This window comes from Medicago truncatula, chromosome 5, assembly GCF_003473485.1.
Source record: "Medicago truncatula cultivar Jemalong A17 chromosome 5, MtrunA17r5.0-ANR, whole genome shotgun sequence".
Classification (NCBI taxonomy): Eukaryota; Viridiplantae; Streptophyta; class Magnoliopsida; order Fabales; family Fabaceae; genus Medicago; species Medicago truncatula.
The window spans coordinates 17,812,485-17,829,368 of record NC_053046.1 but is presented as its reverse complement, the minus strand read 5'-3'; the positions used below and the strand labels follow the sequence as shown (position 1 = coordinate 17,829,368).

The following is a 16,884-nucleotide window of genomic DNA, read 5'->3' as shown; positions in this document are numbered from 1 at the left end:
TGTTCTTGCAATCAATTTTTATTTAAAAGATGTTGTATTTAAGGTATGTGAGGAATTCTTCATAAGGAATTGCAGTAGATATTTGAATGAAAACCTTATTGATGATAATGATGACAATTAGCAACATGGTTGATATTGAAATAATTTCAACCGCAATTCCATGATCGTTGTCATCGTCAATTGGAAAATTGTACATCATGGAGGAGAAAAGAACATTTAAGTGGTTTCTGATCGAGATTGATTGATGATAGTTCCTATTAAGAAGTTGATGATAAATCGATTAATATGATAGAAAAATAACAACAACAAAGATAGTTCGATTACGATCAATAAGAGGGAAACATATTATCTCTTATCACATGATAGTCCAATCTTAAACCTTGATTTGCTAGGTGAGAGGAAAAAACGAGATAGAAATTTAAATTTAAAAATGGATAGACTAAATAAATTGTTAAAAATTTATCTTTTCAATACAATTTTTATTGTTTAATTCTATTTTAAGATCCTTATCTTATGCCCTAAAGGCACAAGTTAACATTTCGCGTTGTAAAATTCACATCATTCCTCCAATTTAAGGGTATGTTTAGAATCTTAGATACTAGTTTTAGGAGAGGGAGAGAGGTTTTAAGGAGCACCTCCATAAAATTTTCCACCAATTTTTTTTTCAGCTAGCTACTTAAAATTAAATTTTAAAAAATGACACACACGCGTTAATTATTTCTCTTACTCCTTAAATCTCTCTCTCTCTCTCTCTCCGTCAGCGTCTGGAGAGAGAACAGAGCCATCACCGTCATCACCACCGCCACCGGCAACATCTCCGGCAAACCTCCATCAATGATCAACATCTCCGTCCTTCTCCATCTTCCGCAATCCATTTGATGCGACGATTGAACGCTCGAAATCGGGTCGATTCATCAAATCCAAACGAAATGGATCATCCAACAACAAAGAAACTCCAAATCCGTTCCACAAATCTCTTCTCTCGCACCACCAACACCAATTCACGATGCATATCCTTCAACAACACGTTCATCGGTTTTCTCATCTTCTCATTCATTTTAATCTTCACATACTACACCCTCTTCTCTTCCCCGCCGGAAAAATCTCTCCGGTACCGGATAATCATCGACGGTGGAAGCACAGGAACTAGGGTTCATGTATTCAAATACAAGATGAAAAACGCATTGGATTTTGGGAAGAAGGGTTTGGTTTCTATGAGAGTGAATCCGGGTTTATCGTCGTTTGGGAATGATCCGGATGGGGCGGGGAGATCGTTGTTGGAGGTGGTGGATTTTGCGAAAAGACGGATCCCGAAGGAGAATTGGAGGGAAACGGAGATTCGGCTTATGGCTACTGCTGGGATGAGAATGCTTGATGTTGAAGTTCAAGAGAAGATTTTGGAGTCTTGTAGGAAGGTTTTAAGGGTTTCTGGATTTATGTTTAGGGATGATTGGGCTTCTGTTATAACAGGTTTGTTTTTTGTTTGTTTTTTATATGGATTATGATAAAGCTAAGCTTTGTTTAGCAATGCATGATTTTGAGCTTATAGCTTATAAGATCATGACAGCAAAAGACTCTTTGGTGACTTTTATTTTGTCTTCTCATGACCTTAAAGCTTTTAGCTTATCATTTTTTTTTATCAGTTTTACACATGTCTTTTCAAGTTTATAAGTTAGTTCAACCACTAATTTTACCAAACACGGCACATTCAATCAACTAGTTTATCTCTTATAAACTAGCTTGTAAGCTATTCGCTCTAGCTCATTTGCTGGTAGCTAGCTTATCCAATACAAGTTAGCTCATCTAGCTTATCCGCTGCAAGCTAGCTCATCTAGCTTATCTGCTGCAAGTTATTAGTTATCCGCTATTTTTTGCGGAACATAACCTAAATTTACCTATTTTATGTTATGTAAGGAATTTCTTTGGTTGGTAAAAAATAGCGCTTATCTGATAAGCTAGCTTATAGAGGATAAACTAGTTGATTAAATTTGTAGTGTTTGGTAAAACTAGCAGTTGAACTAGCTTATAAATATGTATTGACATAAAAAAAATGTTATTTAACTTTTAAATTAAGATAACAAGGGTGAAATTGAGAGAAAAATTGATAAGCTATAAGCTTTAAGTTATAAGCCACTTGAATCAGGTTATCGAAGAACGCAATAAGCTAGTAAAAATAAGCTATAAGCTATAAGCTCGTAAGAGCTAAAATATTCTATAACGGATATGAAATGGGTCTCTTTTAGTCATATGAGTTTACAAGCTAGAAGCTATAAGCCCAAAGTTGTGTCTTGCCAAACTAACATTAGTAGAGTTGAGCTTTTCAGGTTTTTTTAATTGAGATGTTTTGTTGAATTGGATGATCTTGAAATTTTAAGTGCAATTAGTCGTCTTGATTTCAACAACATAAGTGTATTTTTCTATAAAATGTCATTCATTGGAACTTTTTTATGAGAATAAGAGTCATCAAAAACTAAGGGGTCGTTTGGTTCATGGTTACAAATTGAATTCCCAGGAATCTAAGATGGGAATTATTTATTCCCATGTTTGGTAGACATGCACACAAAAATATTCCAGGGAATGAATTATTCCCGGCAACTTTTTTTACACTATACTGCATTGTTTTTATTCCCAGCAAAAAGGGTGGGTTTTATTTATTCCCGGCGGTTAACATCCTTTGTGTTTTGAAAGACCGTTTTTACCCTCCTAAATAACCGCAGATACCCACGTTTTCTTTGGTTACATATCCATTATGTTTATATACCAATTTATGTGCCACCTAGAATTTTTTTCTTCTCTGCACTGATTTTGCCATGGAAAAAGATCATACAACTTTTAATATTTGTTGTTTTTGATTGGATGTTAGTAGGCAGTGGACTTTTATTGGAACAATAAATTTCATATTGTTTTTTCTATTATTACAGAAGTCATATTAGTTTGATTGCATCATAGATGAATTGATGTATGAAATAAAACTATCAAATATACTGGTTTAGATTCTTTTTGATGAATTGCAGGTTTAGATTGTTCACTGATATGACTAGTAATAATATGAAATAATAGAGAAAACTGAAGACACTTCTCTTTTATCGAATATGATATAAGGGTATTTTGATAATTATATATATATTTTTTAAAAATAATTCCCAGGAATTCAAATTATCAACCAAACATATTTTTTGAACATTCCTTGGAATAAAGTTCACACCTTTTATTCCTGGGAATAATTTTGGTAACCATGAAACAAACGCCCCCTAAATGTTTATTAATTGACCGGTATTTTAGGAATGATATTATTCTATTAGAGTGAAAGTAGTTCAGTTTGTTTATGTTTGAGACCAATAGTACTTTTTTGCTTATATTTGAGACAAGAGGGAGTAACTGTATTGTTGGTGACTTGGTGTTTATGAAATGAGGCTTTGTTAATTTACTTGACTGGAAGTATGATTCTCATGCTGGCATTAGTGATGAAGTCTGAGTTGATTTAACCAACATGTGTGTAGCATGATATACCAACAGTGTTGGTTTTGATTATTGAAGTAGGATGAGACCATTTAATTTAATATGTTAGAAGGAAGAATGTGAAAGGCAGAGAGGGAAAATGTTATAATGGAATGTTTTATTGCCAAGTGATTGAAGAAAATATATTTGCATAAGATTCAATAGTGAAAGAGAATGCTTGTGGATATCTCAAGGATTTTCAATGTAGTGAACCTAGTTGTCGACTTGTCGTATTGTATCATTTCTTTCACTCTTTTTTTTTTTTTTTTTTTTTTCCAACCATAGTTTGGCTTGTCATGCCCATGTTCTTGGTGTCAGCAGCATCATATATATTGATGTGATGTTTCTTTTGTGTTCTCCTTTTTAATTTTGCAATGTTTTCTTAGAGCAACTTTAACGGTGAACTCCAACTAAAGGTTATTTTGTCGGTCCCATAAACCACGTCATTTTAAAATAACCTACTCATATTAACGGTGTAACACTAAAATAACTCATATTGGATGCACGTCTTTAATTCACATGTTAATATTTTATTTGTATTTAATTAATATAAAAAAAAGTTAAAAAGTGCATTTTGTGTCGGAATTGTAGCCGGGGAACGTTAATGTAACGGTTATGACAAGCTGGCAGACTCCACTCGATGAAATTGAGAAAAAGTGGAAATTGGGTTATGACAGGCTGGCAGACTGAGTTGAAAAACCACTGCTGGAGCTGGTCTTAGTAATTCCAAGACTAGTCATAGTGTCTACATTTATTGGTTATTTGTTTTCTTTAACTTTTGATTTAACTTATGTTACTTTATTGTGGTTTTTCAGGTTCTGATGAAGGAGTGTATGCTTGGGTTGTTGCTAATCATGCTCTGGGAACTCTTGGAGGCGATCCTTCGGAGACTACTGGGATTATTGAACTTGGTGGTGCTTCTGCTCAGGTTAGACTTATTTTTACTGATTTATTATTGTTCGAAAATTTCATTTTAGTTAGGTCCAAATTATTTTTTATTGTTCCAAAGTTTCATTTTAGTTAGGTCCAAATTAGTTTAATACATAATTGATCACGGTTTAGAGAATGTTTTAGAGAATGATCCACTTATTGGGAAGCGTGATGTTAGGTATCGGGTGGTATTGAAGGGTAACTGCTGATGCAGTCAGTTATTTTAATATATGGTTATTTAGGAGCAGTTTGTTTAATATGCAGTTATTTGTATTTCTTAGGAGCAGTTAGGCAGTTTATTTCCTACTATTATAAATAAGGTCATTCGATCATAACTGTGGGGAGGATTAAGGAAAATAGATTTAAGAATTAGGAAGGCAGAGATGCATTGTTAGCACTCTGAAGGAGCATTTGCTTTGGAATTACAGAGGGGTTAATCTTTTGTAATATTTCTTTTAATTCAATAATACAGTTTCTTCTTCTTTTTAATTCCAGTTTCCTTTCACATGACAAAAGAATTTCTGAATTACTCTTATTTTAGGTAACCTTTGTATCAAGAGAAGCGATGCTGCCTTTGTTCTCACGCACTATTAAATTTGGGAATGTCACTTACAACCTTTACAGCCACAGCTTGCTTCATTTTGGCCTGGTGATTATTAATCTCTTTTTTGTGTTGAGTATATTCTTAAGGCTCATTAGCATGTTTGTATATACTGATTTATTGGAATCTTAATCACAATTTACCAATGTTGTTCCACGGGAAAGAAATTACAAACTTGTGAAACATTTGTTCATGTTAGTTAATACTATAAGTGGGGATGGTAATTGTTGAAGAGTCATACATCCGACAAAATATGGCCTGAACATGTGTTTATAAGTGGGGGCAATCCTCACCTCATGAGCCGATTTTGTGAGGATGAGTTAGGCCCAAATTTCAACAGTAATGTTCACAATGTTATTGCTTTAATATTCTATATCCTACTACCCATATCAAAAGGTTAATAGTTCTTATTGGCTTCTTTTCATTCAATGTGATTCTCTTCACGAGTCATATGGCTGGTCATGTGTTCTAGATTTGGAATGACACCACGGTGTTTGATACTTTCTAATTCTTATTCATTTTGCAGAATGTTGCCCATGACTCATGGAGAGAAGCGCTTATATCAGGAAATTCTAACTTGGGTAATTACGCACGCTGAGTTTGAAAGACCTTTAGACTTAATTACTACTCTGTATTGTTCTATTTAATTTATGGCCTGTCTTTTTCTGTTTTCAAGCATTTAATTAAATTTCTAAGACAATTTATTAGTAGTTTTTCCTCTAAAAAAATTAAATATTAATATGCTATTTTCCGTTAAGGTTATTCTGGATAAAATACTATCCAAGCACTCTAACAGTTCTTATTCAGATGTGTAGAATTTTTCAAAGTGTGTAGGGGTTAACATTGTTATATATATAAATATATATTTGTAAACTCAAGATCTCCAACTCCTTTATCCCTTAGCTCGAACCAATTGAGCTACTCGACACCCCTAGTTAACATTGTTATATGCCTTTGTAGAACTTTGACTTTTGAATGTAGTGACATTGCAACTATTACAAGTCCATTCTAGCTGGTTTTTTTCCCTTTCATGATTTTGAAATTAAATTTATGTATATGAAGTACTATCTTTCTTTATATTGGCAAATAGAGTAAAACTTCTCTACAGAATGGTAAATTTGTATACATTATTTCAGCAAAATACATTGAATTGTTTGATAACTATATGCATTCCTTTAGTTGTGCCATGTCCCATTTATGCTTTTCATTTGTCAATCTTTTCACTTGGAGGCATTCAGCATATACACATGATCTCTTCAGATGGTAAAATGATTTGGTATTGATTCTTTATTCTCCTCAGTGCAGCTTCTCAGTATATTCAGAAGGGGTTGCGCATAGATCCTTGTACTCCTGCAGGGTACTCTTATAATGTTGATTCCTGGAAGTCCTCTCCTAGCTCACTAAGTGAAAAAAGTCATTATCATCCCACCGTCCAAACAAGGGGAAACTTTTCGGAGTGCAGATCTGCAGCATTGGTGCTATTACAAAAGGGGAAAGGTTGTACTTTTAGTTTTACTGATTTGTATTGTTAGATTCCCTTTTAATTGAGTTGTTTCTCTTAATGTTGGTTATTTCTTTTTTTTTTTTTTTTTTGAAGAAGCTTAAAGTTGGTTATTTCATTATCACTTTTGCAGAGGCATGTTCTTATCAGCATTGCGACATAGGATCAACTTTTATACCTAAGCTTCAGGGGAAATTTTTGGCTACAGAAAATTTCTTTCACACATCAAAGGTTCTTTTTGTGCTTTATGGTTTATTGGTTAATATGTTAAACTTCATTTAGTGTTGTTTTGTCTACTATTAAAAAGTATGTGTATGCATGTGCATTTCTGTTAGTTTAAAGTAGATGCATTGGAAATGATATTAGTGTACCATAAACTCTAGTATTTCTTTAACAACTGGCATGCAGCACACTCGATTTTACTTTTGCTGTTTTGATGATTGATACATGCACTCGACTCAAATAGAAGCAAAAACAAGTTATGTTTGGTATACACAAATATAAACAAATTCCAAACTTCACCATATTTAATGTTATGTTATCATTCTCAAAGTACCGTCAAATTAATATTCTCATGAAACTGGTTCTTGTAGAAATTGAATGAACAGACAATGTATTGATGCAATAATTTTTTTGATTAAATCAAGAAAGTTAAATGAGATTAACAGTATTCTTAATTAGTTTGTATTTAGTTATATTTGTTTTTCTCTTTTATGTTTATTTTTGCTTATATTTGAGTTTGGCGAGTACATCATTTGCACTGATTCCTGATTGATTCTTTGGTGCTGTGCTGTGTTAGTTTTTCGGATTGGGACCACAGGCTTATCTGTCCAAGTTAATGACTGCTGGGCAAGAATACTGTGGAGGGGATTGGTTAAAGCTAAAGAAAAAATATGTCTCCCATGATGAGGAAGATTTACTTCGACATTGCTTCTCTTCTGCATACATTGTTGCTCTGCTTCATGACAGTCTTGGGATTGATATGGATGATGAGAGGTATTCCCACTTATTTTTCTTTTGAGATATTTGAATATGTTCAGTGCGGAAACCGATAGTCTTGGGATTGATATGGATGATGAGAGGCATTCTCACTTATTTTTCTTTTAAGATATTTGAATGCATACAGTGCGGAAATAGATAGTATTGCCATACTAGCATTGAACATTCAGTCGCATTCATAAATCAAACAACAATTTTAGGGCTAATTACAATAACTTCCTGAAGTTTGGTGAAACTACACATGATACCCTTCTCGCTTGTACCCATGCGGTGCAGGATACATTAGCCTCAGGATATGTTTGGTTGTGAGAACAAAGTGGTAGAGAGAACTAGGTAAGAGAGAGTTTGAGAAAAGAAAAGGGGTGAGAAATAGCACATTTAATGTATATTTTACGTATAAGAGAAATAAAAAATAAAAAGGTTTTATTTTTATATTATTTAAATCTCCTATGAAACCCTCTACCTATTCTCTCCAGTCAATAGAAACCTAACAAGAGAAAGGTGATGAACGGATGAGGGCTAAAAGCAGTTGCTGGTGCAGCTAGCTTTGTTTGAAGGGTAGAGTAATCCATGGTTGCTGTGCAGTCTCTGGCTGGGAGGGAGAGCAATGGGGGCTTCTGTCTTGCTTGTGACACTGTAGGTTAAGATTTGTTGGTTTCTTGGACGGGTTGCAAGTGGGTCTGGCTGCAGAGGAAGCTGCTCACCAAACAGGCTCTCTATTGGGCAGAGGAAGGCTATTCAAGCTTGCAGGTTTGTGTCTTGGTGTTATTTTGGCCTGAAACGGCAGCATTGGAATTTGGAACCACTTCCGCAAGGTCAGTGGCCATCCCCCACTTGTCCGTCGTCTTAGTCCTAGATTAAGAACTTGAATAAGGAGCCTATTGTCTTGATGTAAGTTGTTGCTGTTAGGTTGTAGGCTCGATACAAATATTATTTTTGTGGTGAAATCAGTGATGGCGATTGGGTCAAGTCTCATAATCATTTTGGGTATTTTTGGGTGTTGACAAATTGTTGATTCCTGTTGAGGCTTGGCTGTGTGATATCAAAAAGGATGGTGCTTCGGTTGGGATTATATGGAGGTTTTAATTTGTTGCCTGAGTGGTGCAGAGTTGGTTCTTTCTATGTGGGTATGCTAAATAGATGGAAGCTTCGTCATTGGCCAGTTGTTCTGTTTTTTTTATATAGGCAAATGTTAGCAATGTTAGTTTCTAGGGATTGAACCTGGGACCTCCTCCTTCAATGTCCCTTAGCTCACCAACCGAGCTACCTGCGTGGGATCGCCAGTTGTTTTGTTAGTTCAGTGGTGTGGCTTGGGGTAAAAAACATGGGAGATAAGAAGAAGAAATGAGAAACAAAACCCATTTTAATTAAAAAATGGGGTGATAGTGTTGGAAAAATTAGACATAGAATTATCATTGAATAATAAATTCCCTTAAAAAAAATTAAATAATAAATTCAGAATAAATATTAAAACAAATAAATTGACTCTAAATAAAGTGAATTGAGTATAAGAAACTTATCGATCTGACTGAGGCTAGCAAAAAGCACTTGGCTTAAGAGTATTTTGCCGCCACGGATTAGTTATCCGGTATAGTTGGTCTCACAGCTAGTACTCTCCAGGATACAACAATCACTTCTTGCTAACACCGCACATGAACTAGCAAGGTCTCAAAAACAACTTTTTGGATGCTCAAAGGAACTTAATTCTCTTTATAATTTACGCATGAATATTCATAAGTACTTTAAAATTATAAAGAGAATTAAGTTCCCTTGAGCATCCAAAAAAGTTGTTTCTGAGACCTTGGTAGTTCATGTGCGGTGTTAGCAATAAGTGACTCTTGTATCCTAAAGAGTACTAGCTGTGAGGCCAACTACACCGGATAACTAATCTGTGGCGGAAAAATACTCTTAAGCCCAGTGCTTTTCGTACGCCTCAATCATTAAGATCGATAAGTTTTTTATACTCAATTCACTATATTTATAGTCAATTTATTTGGGTTGACATTGCATGCATGTTTTGTGCTTTTCTCATGTCAATTTATTTGTGTCCCTATTGGTTGAACCTTAATGGGCTAGAATCACTGTTGGTCAGGATCAAGGTTGCTAATCAGGTGGGAAGTATTCCGCTCGATTGGGCTTTGGGAGCTTTTATTATGCAAACTACAGCTGATGCAGATATACAGAACCACAACTGGTTTGCTTCCATTTTCAGTAATGAATCGCCTACTCTCCTCTCTCTGGTTGGAATTTTCGTAATATTGTTGTTTGCAGCATGGTCTATATCTAGGTGGAGGAAACCTCAATTGAAGACTATTTATGACCTTGAAAAGGGACGTTATATAACTACGCGAGTTGGTAGGTAATGCTTGATAGTATATCAGATCCTGGTTCTTGGTATACATACATGGCCGTATGTTATGATTTTGACGAAAATATTTATTCTTTCTCACTCGATGGCCATGTACGTCATATCATCAATATCGTGCTAGTGGGCCCGAGATTGTACAACACTGGACTTGGATGCAGCATGTGGAGATTGAGGAACTAGTGTAGAGTAGTAAGATTCGTTTTGTGTTTAGTCGAATCCAGCAAGTCAGGAACCTAGTGTTATGCCACTCGCTATACTGGTTACACATAACAACAGTAGGGCAAGAGGTGGAGCAAGCCAGCTTTGGGAATTCACAGGTGGAATTGCATCCTTGAACAGAAAATACCTTGTGTGATCTTTTGTAATTTTACCTTTGTAACAAAAAATGACTCAACTGATATATTTTGCCAATTGTTAAAGTGCAAAGTGAAACACGTTCCAGCTTATTTATTCTTATTGGTTAGATATAAACGGGTCTCACTAAATTATGTAAGTTCCTTATATATTTGGCGGGATTCATAAATTTCAACCAATAGAAGTGTATGTGTTGAAAAGATTGTGTTAGTGAGTAGTATGTTGCTAGCATTTTTCATTTTCCTCTATTTCCAGCCTTGAAAACCTGAAATCAATGAATACGAAGAGAGGTCTTGTCTAAGAAATCTTTAATGTGGTCATCTGGTACTTGTTTACAAGTGTAACTTTAGTTTATTGGACTTGAGTTCAAAAAAAATTTCCTCATCAACTAGCCTAATAGTCAAATTTCACCCTTTAGGTGGATAAATAGGGAATCTCGGATTTGAACCTCGGCCAATGCATATGACATGTCCCTATTAAATGAGCTATGCTCACGGGGACGAGTTGGGTTCAAATTTTAATTGGATTGGACTAGATACTATATATGGTATATATGTCGCAATAATATTTGGGAGGAGCATTCTCAACCAATACAAAAGACATAAGTTTTGAAGTGTATTTGTAGGCTACATATATTGTTTCAAATTGTACATGTTGGAAGGTGTGGAAAATTCCTAATATTTATAAGAGTTGCTCAAATACCTTTTAGCCTACATTTTTTTTTTTATACTAGAGTTCCACATACTGCAATGTTTATTTTGACTTTTAATAATGACGGTTGCAAAATAAAATCATGATTGAAACTGGCAATGCAGAATTTCACTAAAATGTTAGCATTTTGACTGCACTATATTCACGCCTATGAGATACGAACCCTGACCCCCTGCATACTGCAACATCCTCGCCATCTGAGTTATACTCAAGGAACTGTAAACCTTATTCTAAACATGAGTTTGTGTCCTTTAGTAATAACCCCAGCACTGGTAACCTGAAGATCAACTCATTCAAAAGTTCAATAACTAACCAACCGCTATATCTATAACCTCCTTAACAGCCTTACGAATAACAAATAAAATGTTATTTTTAATAAAAAGGCATCAAAGATTACAGCTTCATGAACTTAACAATGTCTAGTCCAACTTAAATTTCTTATCTAAGATGTTGTCTTATTTCTCTGTTTATATTGTCCTTTTTCCCCTTATTTATTCTTAAAAGAATCCGTTAAAAAAATTAAAGAAATAACTAGATCGATTAAGTAGTAGAAGAAAATAAATGCAAGTTTGAAATAGGCTTAGATGAAACACCCTTTGCACAAACAGCACAATCACTTTTATATAACACTTACCAATTTAATAACTCTTTGCACAAACCAATGCATGAAATGCAAGTTTAACTTAATTAACAAAATTATGTCCCAAAACGGTAGTTAGACAAGAAATGTTGCATTTCCCTCTAATCCTACAAGAAAAGAATCAACTACTCCAACGTGACCATAGAATTAATAGGAAAAATTAAGAGGCTATAATTGCATGGTACCTATAATTTACTTCAAAACACAACCATTACGATAAATTTTCAAGGAAACACAATTTTGAAACAAGTCATGCAAATAGAAGCTACACAAGTCATTGCAAGGCACTGAGTGTGTGAGTGAACATGTGAGTATATAAAACATAACATAAAGTGTATATATAAGACTTTCCTTTGTTATGAACATGCTTGAAATTTTAAGACACAACATTCATTTCCTCAAAAAAAGTTTAGGCAATGTTGAATATTGATGTAGTTGGAAACAAGAGAAGGAAGAGATGTGGGAGGGTTTTTAGGTTCAAGAATTTTGGGGAACAAGGGTACCCATTAATGTTTAATGGAGCATCATTTCGTGAGAATGTGAATGGTTTACTTGAATATGCAAATTTGGAAAGTAATTTAAAAATGGGAATGCCTATGTGGTCATTTCAACTTGAATTGAATCATCATCCACCTTTGTATATTTTGTTGTTTGTGATTGAAGAATCAATTGAGGCAGCATTGAATCGTCATTGCAATCATTGTCAATATGTTGGTAATGTTTAAAATTTGGTTTGCATTTTAATTAGATTATACATATAATATTCATTTGTATATGGTTGAAAACAATGAACCTAATTAGTAAGTTACATGATTATTATACATGTTATAATAATGAACCAAAACCCGTGTAGTTTTGAGCTAGAAAGTCCATTTGCTTGGAGAAAACGTTTTCCATTTTTATCATCAATTTTTACTTTTAATTGTGAAGTTGCACTCTGTTTTCACTTTGTTTACTTTTCAAATATTTTTGTAAGAAAATAGGGGGAAATTTTCTAATTTAAAAAGTAAAAACTGTAAATAAAAAATAAAATGAAAACATTTTCTAAAAATAAAGATGCCTAATGAGACAGTGTAATTTTATTTTCTTTCACAAATTCAATTAGATTACATAATTTAGATATGTTATTTTCTAAAATAGTTGAGCATACATCTAAATTGTCAGAGTTTGAATTTCGTTTGGGCTCCACAAGACTTGAAAGATTAGTCTCTATAAATGCGTGCGAAAATACCTGATTTACACATAAATAAATCTAGGGAATAAAATGGTACAAATAAATATTCATATTCATATGGTGTTCCCGTGAGCTTTGCTCAGTTGGTAGGGACAAATGCATTTTATATGCAGGGGCCGGGGTTCGAACCCCGGACACCCCACTTCTCCACATTTTAAAATGTGTGAGCTCCAGCCACTAAGCTACGGATATAAAAATGTTAACGGAAATAGAAAAAGTTTCCCCAAGAGAAAGATGGGAAAGAATTCCCATGAGGATGAGAATAATTTCTAGTATAACTACCTATTAACCTCTCTATTACAATAATGGTTTCCGGAAATTTAAAACTTCCTAATATAAAGGGGCCAAGGTTTGATCCCCGACACCCCATTTATTCACTTTAAAATGTGAATTCTAACTACTAGATTACTTGATAAAAAAAATAAAAATATCATCTTATATTTTAAGCAAAGTTATTTCTAAGAATAAATCTAGTCAATTTAAAACAATCACCCCCTAAATAATGAAATATGATTTGATATATCTTGCTACCAATATATACAAATTAATTAAACTTAACTCATTTTTTTAGATAAATCAAATTAAACTCTTATATCTCTCAATAAAAAAATTAAATTAAATTCTTATATGTAATACATGTTATTATGCTGGTTGATCACTTTTACTATTGATCTTAATTACATCAAATTGACTGGAATTTAGGCTGGGGAAACCATTTCATTTGCAATAAGAAGTATCATTTCCTATTACCTTCAAAGGAGACACTAAGTAGCTGCACAAGCTGTGAAAACTGCTGTGATTCAAATGGTACAATGAATATTAGTGGTAAGTCCAACAAATTAATAGAATTAGAGGGACATATGATGCATGGTGTATTTCACTCTAATGGATTTGGGCATTTGCTATGTGTCAATGGATTGGAAACTGGTTCCAATTTGGGTGGTAACCAAATCATGGAGTTTTGGAATCGTTTGTGCAATGGATTACAAGCAAGGTTAGTTCATTTCATACATTTTGTGATGATACTGTAAATTTCACTACATAGATGCTAAACTAATTTTGTTCTTTTCTCTTTGTTGCATTCTTTCATGGAAATTAGCTATCTATGGGAATATAGTCAAACTACAGCTATTTTAACATATACCTATATTTGATATGATATTGGATATGACAAAATCATGACGATCCATCGTGATTTTTTAAAAGTTACACTTTATAGTTTATGTAAAATCACAGTGGATCACCGTGATTCTGACATACCCACGGTGATACCAAACATACACCGTATATAAAGTAAATATTTCTGGATATTCATGTATCATTTGTCGGATACATACTAACCATAAATGGTCCCTACAAATACCCTCATTTTCGTTTTTAGTCTTTATAAAAATAAAATAAAAAAATCACATTTTTTAATCCTTAAAAAAAATTCTGTCAACATATTTATTCCTCGGTGTTAATGTTAATAACGGTGGGTGACGTTCCAGTGACACATGGCAGTGACGCAATTCACACTATTGAGATGATTCACTTTCCTTTTTTTTTTGGTCAACTCTTCAGATCCTACGGGAGAATAACTCTAACCCTAATAATACGGAGTTTGGTTTAGAGGAAAGTAAAGTCTGATCAATAATTATTCTACTTATGAATTCAACTCGGTTAATTCTTCAAATGATCACTGTCTCTATTGTATATTATTTTTTATATCCCCAAGAATGGTCCATGACTTCACATCTTTACCACTTTTACTTTATTATATGCCAAGAAATTGTGAAACATTTTGGAAAAATAAATTATAAAAAATTTTGTGTAAATTAAATAAAAAGTGTCATGCAAAGATCGGAGATAAGTAATAACGAAGACTAAATTGATTAATTTGTATCAAACATTATAGGAAAGTGAGTTTGAATGACACATCACAAAAAAGAGGCATGGAACTAAGACTTGTGAATGGAATAGCATACAGTGAGCCCTGGTTTGGTCGTTGGGGATACAAATTTGGTCGAGGATGTTTTGGTGTAACACAATCAATGTACCAGAAAGCCATAGAAGCAATAAGAAGCATGCCACTATACTTACTCACACATCACATTGCAAATTCCAATCATGAAATCCCATTAATCTTCCAAAGGTACCAAACACTTTCTGATCACTCTCTTGTCACCCTTGGTGACTTATTTCACTACATGTTAGAGCTCAAGTCGCGGCTTCCCCGTGAAACATGCATTGGTTCCTTCAACACAAGCGCCTTAGTCGAAACAAATTGTCGTTGGTCCCCTAAAAGGATTGAAATGGCAACACGGGTCATTGTCGAGGCCTTAAAAAGAACTGAATTCAGGTGGATTTCAAGACAAGAAGTGAGAGATGCCGCGCGTGCTTATATTGGAGACACTGGTTTGTTGGATTTTGTTTTGAAGTCGCTAGGAAACCACGTTGTTGGAAACTATTTGGTTCGTCGAAGCTTGAATCCGGTTACAAAAGTGTTGGAGTATTGTTTAGAAGACATTTCTAATGTTTACCCTTGTCATGAAGGGTTGGTTATGAGTAGTAGTAGTAGTAATAAAGTTAAGGACAAGTACAAGATCACAAGGGGGCAACTTATGAAGGACATGATTTGTTTGTATAAGTATATACTTATTGACACAAAACCAATTATAGGGTCAGAATTTCTTTCAGCTATACCATTGGCAGCTAGGATAATTCTTGACACTAAACATCTTATCAAAGACTATGGAGAGGTTCCTTTGCAAGTTGAGTTAGGATCAAAAGAAAAATGCAATCTTTATTGTACAATTTTGTTAAGGAATGTTAACAATGTAGGCCATAATCATGAGTATTATTTGAACAAGGATATTCCAATGCCACCTTATGAATGTATCACATTAAAAAGTTGTGCTACAATTAATGACTTAAAGCTAGAAGTTGAAAGGAATTTTAGGGAAATCTATTGGGGGTTAAGGAGTTTTGTGGTGCAACCAAATGGGAATTTGATGAATGCAAAAGGGAATGAAATGGTTTTTGGGATGATTGAAGTGGGTGGAAAACTTGTACTTGAAGGTTGGCATGGTGATGAAATGGGAATCAATATGGTTGATCAAATATGTGAAAGGGATCCAAAGAAGGGAATTGTGGAGTGCATTTGTGGAACTAAAGAAAATGATGGTGAGAGAATGGTGTCTTGTGATATTTGTGAAATTTGGCAACATACTAGATGTGTTAGAATTCCAAATGATGAAGAAGTTCCTCATATTTTTCTATGCAAAAGGTGTGAGCAAGAAATTGTTATTTTCCCTTCTTTGCCATAACTATATGAAGTTATTGATTTCTTTGTTGATGTTTAGTCAATAATTTTCTTGTTCTTATATGATTCAACCTTTTTTCTTCTTTTTTTTTTTTTTTTTATAGTTTTATGGCATAGGTTGTTATGCTGGTTTAGTTTGAAAGATGCCTAATGAGATATATTTTTTTAGCTACATTGATTTTTATGTAAATTTGATCTCATATTTTTTTGTTTAATTAATAAAATACTCCTGTTTCAATTTATGGAATCTATAAAGTGGACGGTATAGTTTAGGGTGTGTTTGGTTTAGAAGAGAAATTGTGAAGAGAGAAATAGGTGAGAGAGAGTTTGAAAAGAGAGAAATAAGTGAGAAATAGAGTTGATTTGATAGGTTGTTTGGTATAAGAGAAAGAAAGAAGAGATAGAGAAGAAAGAAATGTTGATTATATTGAAATGTACCAAAATACCCCTAAGTGAAAAACCTTATATAAAAATTAATTTAATGTTTTTGGAGCCATTTATTTAATTTTTTAAATAACTTAAATCAATTTTCTAGTAATTTAACCTATTAGATTATTTTTGTAACTTTTTGTAATTTTAGAAATTATAAATTTGAATTGATAAATATTGTTAATATAACTTTTAGTTTTAAATTTAATTGACTAAATCAACTAATAAATATCCATAGTTAACCCAAAGACCATCATGGTATATACAAACACGTTTTTCCTTTCGTCTCAGCCACAATTACTTTTTTGTTAGTAT

At 33.6% G+C, this 16,884-nt stretch overlaps 2 protein-coding genes across 2 annotated transcripts; both read left to right on the top strand.

Moving 5' to 3' along the window:
- Window positions 1-700: 700 nt before the first annotated feature.
- LOC11413244 (probable apyrase 6) lies at window positions 701-10,499 on the top strand. The gene is made up of 8 exons (XM_024783998.2): window positions 701-1,470; window positions 4,314-4,426; window positions 4,970-5,077; window positions 5,556-5,610; window positions 6,335-6,526; window positions 6,664-6,761; window positions 7,330-7,526; window positions 9,622-10,499. Exons 1-8 carry the CDS (start codon window positions 879-881, stop codon window positions 9,890-9,892), a joined length of 1,626 nt encoding a protein of 541 aa, XP_024639766.1. The 5' UTR covers window positions 701-878; the 3' UTR covers window positions 9,893-10,499.
- A 1,498-nt stretch (window positions 10,500-11,997) lies between these two features.
- On the top strand, window positions 11,998-16,282 carry LOC11412788 (PHD finger protein MALE STERILITY 1). The gene is made up of 3 exons (XM_003613725.3): window positions 11,998-12,316; window positions 13,539-13,830; window positions 14,734-16,282. The coding sequence occupies exons 1-3, from the start codon at window positions 12,019-12,021 to the stop codon at window positions 16,142-16,144; spliced, it is 2,001 nt and encodes a 666-aa protein (XP_003613773.1). The 5' UTR covers window positions 11,998-12,018; the 3' UTR covers window positions 16,145-16,282.
- Window positions 16,283-16,884: the final 602 nt, after the last annotated feature.

Excerpts from the sequence above, each read along its gene's own strand:
- LOC11413244 (XM_024783998.2), top strand. The coding sequence starts at position 879 with ATGCGACGATTGAACGCTCGAAATCGGGTCGATTCATCAAATCCAAAC. Across the intron at positions 6,527-6,663 it reads GCTATTACAAAAGGGGAAAG|AGGCATGTTCTTATCAGCAT; the intron begins GTTGTACTTTTA and ends TCACTTTTGCAG. Across the intron at positions 6,762-7,329 it reads ATTTCTTTCACACATCAAAG|TTTTTCGGATTGGGACCACA; the intron begins GTTCTTTTTGTG and ends GTGCTGTGTTAG.
- LOC11412788 (XM_003613725.3), top strand. The coding sequence starts at position 12,019 with ATGTTGAATATTGATGTAGTTGGAAACAAGAGAAGGAAGAGATGTGGG. Across the intron at positions 12,317-13,538 it reads CAATCATTGTCAATATGTTG|GCTGGGGAAACCATTTCATT; the intron begins GTAATGTTTAAA and ends ACTGGAATTTAG. Across the intron at positions 13,831-14,733 it reads TGCAATGGATTACAAGCAAG|GAAAGTGAGTTTGAATGACA; the intron begins GTTAGTTCATTT and ends CAAACATTATAG.